The sequence below is a fragment of the Tupaia chinensis genome, unplaced genomic scaffold (genome assembly GCF_000334495.1).
Source record: "Tupaia chinensis unplaced genomic scaffold, TupChi_1.0 Scaffold000159_1, whole genome shotgun sequence".
NCBI lineage: Eukaryota > Metazoa > Chordata > Mammalia > Scandentia > Tupaiidae > Tupaia > Tupaia belangeri.
In genome coordinates this window covers 6260452-6265020 of record NW_006159630.1, presented here as the reverse complement: position 1 = coordinate 6265020, position 4569 = coordinate 6260452, and the positions used below count along the sequence as shown (strand labels likewise).

Below are 4569 nucleotides of genomic sequence, written 5' to 3'. Positions count from 1 at the left end.
TTTCACTGTAGGGCGCGTGCGCTCGCCAGACAGACAGAGAGAGACATAGAGACAGAAAGCGAGAAATCACCCCCCAGGGGGGATGGTCACGCCGCAATCCCTTCTCCTCCATTCTCCTCTCGGGATCTTGGGCACACACGCACACGCACCCGGCGTGAGTTTTAAGCCACCGGGTCCGGGACACGAACCGTGGTCGACTACATGGGAATCCAGCGACATAGCCATTACGCTAACTGCTGGTTCCCACTCTGGGTTAACTTTTGAAAGGGGCCTTGAAACTCAACAGTGGGGCAGGGAGAAGCAGGGAGAGGCAGGGAGAGGCAGGGAATTGTAATCCCACCCTGATGGGCCAGGTCACCCCACCCCCAGGCCCCAGATGTCAGGAGGGGCCCACCCTCACCAAAAGGCAAATGGGCCAGGACCCCCTCTAGGGGTAGCCCCTTGTTGGGTGACCCCGTCTCTGCCAAGCCTGAACCAGGGCTATTGGGGTTGGAAAGGCAGGATAAACTGTGCCCACCCTCGGGGAGACCAGCAGCAGGAGACCTGGCCTTGGGACAGGCTCAGAGCTCAGTGTCCTCAAAGGCAGGAGAGTGGCCTCCCTGGCATGATGCAGGCCTGCAGGGCATCTGGCCACTGAAAGGTGGCAAGGACAGGGAGATAGCCTTGGTAACATCCCTGGAGCCCTCAGAACCTCCGTTTTCACACCCATGCAAAGGGAGTGCTGCTCTGACGGGGAGCTGGCGAGCTGACCGCACCCACCGGGGCCGTGGAGGCGCCACGCCACCCACCAGTCTGTAGAGACATCACAGGTCGATTGTTGCTGTTCCCACAGGAGGAAGAGGATGGCGGGACCTCATCCCAACCGGTGGGCCAGGCTGCTGCTGGTCACCCTGCTAAGCGTCAGCCTCCCTGGGGAGATGGGTGAGTCTCACTCTCTTGTTGGGTCGCACCTTTCCAGCCGCTGCCCTGACGTGGGGCCTTTCACAGGTGTCCCCTCTCCTCCAGCCACACCTATACCTCAGCACTCGGGCTCTGCAGGGCTGGGGAATCGGGAGTCTAAGAACAGAAGGGAACAAGACTGTGTCTAGAGGAGAAATAAGACACCCCATCCTGAGTCCTCCAACGTGGAGGCAAAAGTTCTGCAGGAATTTTGGGACCAGCAGTTAGCATAATGGCTATGTTGCTGGATTCCCATGTAGCCAACTGCGGTTCGTGTCCCGGACCCAGTGGCTTAAACTCACACTGAGTGTGTGTGCGTGCGTGCCCAAGATCCCGAGAGGAGAATGGAGGAGAAGAGATTGCAGCATGGCCATCCCCCCTGGGGGTGATTTCTCACTTTCTGTCTCTCTGTCTCTCTGTCTTTCTGACGAGCGCATGTGCCCTATAGCAAAATAAATAAATAAATAAATAAATAAAACCTTTCAAAAAAAAAAAAAGTTCTACAGGAATTTGGAGGACTGAGACTAACGTCAGTTCTCCTGCTCCCTGAGTGTCGCCAGTTGACAGGTGCCTCCTACTGTCAGTTGAGGCAGTGTTGATAGCTTGAAAGAGACCATGGTGGGAATATTTACACCACGGAAATCGGAAATCGCAGCTGGGACAGGTCAGGGCTTCCCCTCCCTCGCCAAAGGAAATGTTGTTAAACATTGACCAGGTGCCATTGTCTGGGGACCAGACCACTCACAGCACACACTGGGTACACAGGGGAGGCTGAACAGAACCAAAGAGAATGTGGGGGAAGCTCTGGAGTGGGACCTCATTCCTTTCCTGAGGCCCTACTGTGTGCTGACCTTGTGCAGATGTAGGGTACAACCAAGAACAAGACCCTGGAAGAGGCTCTGAGGACAGGCAAGACTCGTGGCCGTGACTGCGCAGTGCGAGCTGTGGTGGCAGAGAACAGCCGAGGGCAGGGACAGGGTGGGGGTGTCGGGGGAGGCCAAGGAACGTTTGTGGATCTAAGGAGTCAGTGGGGGGAGACAGCCAGGGTGTCCAGTCAGCAACAGCCAGCCCCCACCCCCCACCCCCGGACATAAGTGGCAAGTCCCAGGCTGAGAGCTGGCCCTGAGCATTTCTGGCTGTGCTCCCTGAGAGAGACCACACACCCCGGCCTTGTCTCCTTCTCCGTTAAATGAGGGGAAGCCCCATGTCTCTGGGGTGGGGTGCAGGTGGAGAGGGCTTGGAGGTTGTGGCCATCCCATGTGTCTGCCGCCTCTGCCCACCAGCAAACCGCTGCAAGAAGGCCCAGGTGAGGAGCTGCACCGAGTGTGTCCGTGTGGACAAGGACTGCGCCTACTGCATCGACGAGGTGAGGCACTGCAGCCGTACCTGCCTTCCAGGCCCGGGGCTAGCCCAGGCCACTACCCCGACCCGCACACCGCACCTGGCCATGTCCCACCTCCGGCTCTGGCCAAGTCCCCACTTGCCCCGCTCTCAGCCCAGCCTGGGGGTAACAGGGTGTGGGAGAACAGGCCAGGGTCAGGAGTACTAGGTGGGGATGGCCCGGGGATGGGAGCTGTCCCCTGACCCTGTCTCCTTTGGTCAGATGTTCAAGGAACGGCGCTGTAACACCCAGGCGGAGCTGCTGGCTGCAGGCTGCCGGCGGGAGAGCGTGGTGTTCCTGCAGAGCAGCTTCGAGATCACAGAGGTGCCTGCAGCAGGGGCGGGGGCTCCCTGGCTGGGCCGAAGGGCTCCCCACCAGTCTCGGAAGGGCCCTTCCAACCAGCTCTTCCCTTCCTCTGATGCAGGAGACCCAGATCGACACCACCCTGCACCGCAGCCAGGTGTCACCCCAGGGCCTGCGGGTCCGGCTGCGGCCGGGTGAAGAGCAGCACTTTCAGCTCGAGGTGTTCGAGCCCCTGGAGAGCCCCGTGGACCTGTATATCCTCATGGACTTCTCCAACTCCATGTCTGACGATCTGGACAACCTCAAGGAGATGGGGCAGAGACTGGGTACAGCTGGACCAGCATGGGGGGCTGGCAGGGTGGGGGTAAGGAGGGCAGCTCCCCTAGCTAGCTGAGTACCTACTTGGAAGGCCAGGACTTAGGACAGCTGCACCCCCCACAAGGAAGACAGAACATGTGAGCCCCCCACCCACCCCAGATACCCAACCCATTCCCAGGGGAAGGTCCTGGACAGACCTCACTCACCAGTTAGCCCAGGTCAGCTAGCCCTGACAAGGAAGATCCCCTACCCCAGCCATGAGGCTGTGGCCGAGTCTCAGCTTGGCAGACAAGCTGGGTGCAGTCCCCAGCCCCCCACTTGCTATGCACATAGCTCTAGGCCTCCTGCACCCCCCGTCCTTGTTCGTGTGCAGGGAGGAGAGCCGTAGTGCGCATGATCCTGTGTCCACCACGCAGTGCTAACAAGAGGTGCCCTTGCCCCTCTGCCCTCTTCCCGAGCCAACCCAGGGCTCCTGTGATTAGGTGGGGTGTAGCGCTCAGCTGTCCCCCTTTCCTGTTGCTGCCAGCCCAGATCCTGAGGCAGCTCACCAGTGACTACACGATCGGATTTGGCAAGTTCGTGGACAAAGTCAGCGTCCCTCAGACAGACATGAGGCCCGAGAAGTGAGCAGCGGAGTGGGCCCTGGGCGATGGTCTGGCTGGGCGGCCCCTCCTCTCTCCCCTCAGTTCTTGAATTTCCTTTCTGGCTGAGATGGGCCATGGGCCCTGGAGCATGGGGGTTCTTCCCCCCTGACAGGCTCTCTCTCCCTCTGTCCAGGCTGAAGGAGCCCTGGCCCAACAGTGACCCTCCCTTCTCCTTCAAGAACGTCATCAGCCTGACGCGGGATGTGGAGGAGTTCCGGAGCAAGCTGAAGGGAGAGCGGATCTCAGGGAACCTAGATGCTCCGGAGGGCGGCTTCGATGCCATCCTGCAGACAGCCGTATGCACGGTGAGTGCCAAGAAGGCACCGCCAGCCTTGCTGCTCAGCAAGGGCACAAGCTGCCCTCTGGCCTGCTTGGGGCTCAGCCCTGGCCCCTGCAGTGGCGGCCAGGACCTAGGATTCCCAGACCCTGTGAGTGGCCTCCGTTATAACCTAGGTTTAGCGCGGTACCCTAGGTCCCCTGACCTGGGCAGTCACAATCTGGTTTAGTGTAGGCCAGCGAGGCAGACAAGGACCTGGGCTTCTGGAAGCTTCTGTGTTGAGAGGCCAGCCTCCCACCCGATCTTCCTGCAAATGCTGGTCTCTCAGGGGCCACGGGCTGCCTGGTCTTCAACCGTGCGGAGCAGCTAAAGACACCACTTATCTTCACGTGTACAGCAGTCTTTTTATTTTGAAAATAATATGTCCAGAGGCCATCAGATGGCATAATGGTTACATCGCTAGACTCCCACGTAGTCAACAGGGGTTTGAGTACCACATCCGGCAGTTTGAAACACACCAGGTACATGTGTGTGCGTGCCCCAAATCCAGGAGAATGGAGGAGAAGGGGTTGTGGTGTAGCCATCCCCCAGGAGGTGATTTCTCACTTTCTGTCTCTCTGGCAAGCGCACACGCCCTATAGCAAAAATGCTCTCTCTTAAAAAAAAAAAAAAAAAAAAAAAATCGGGCACCAGCAACAAGGTAAATG

General features: G+C 58.9%; 1 protein-coding gene across 1 annotated transcript in view; it reads left to right on the top strand.

The window, feature by feature from the left end:
• ITGB4 (integrin subunit beta 4) overlaps nucleotides 1-4569 on the top strand; it is a 39591-nt gene that overhangs the window by 2163 nt on the left and 32859 nt on the right. Inside the window, exons 2-7 of the mRNA XM_006145801.3 lie at nucleotides 833-921; nucleotides 2223-2305; nucleotides 2543-2644; nucleotides 2745-2949; nucleotides 3468-3564; nucleotides 3719-3890. Of these exons, the coding sequence (XP_006145863.1) occupies nucleotides 843-921; nucleotides 2223-2305; nucleotides 2543-2644; nucleotides 2745-2949; nucleotides 3468-3564; nucleotides 3719-3890 (738 nt within the window). The 5' untranslated portion in view covers nucleotides 833-842. The remainder of the gene's footprint in view (nucleotides 1-832; nucleotides 922-2222; nucleotides 2306-2542; nucleotides 2645-2744; nucleotides 2950-3467; nucleotides 3565-3718; nucleotides 3891-4569) is intronic.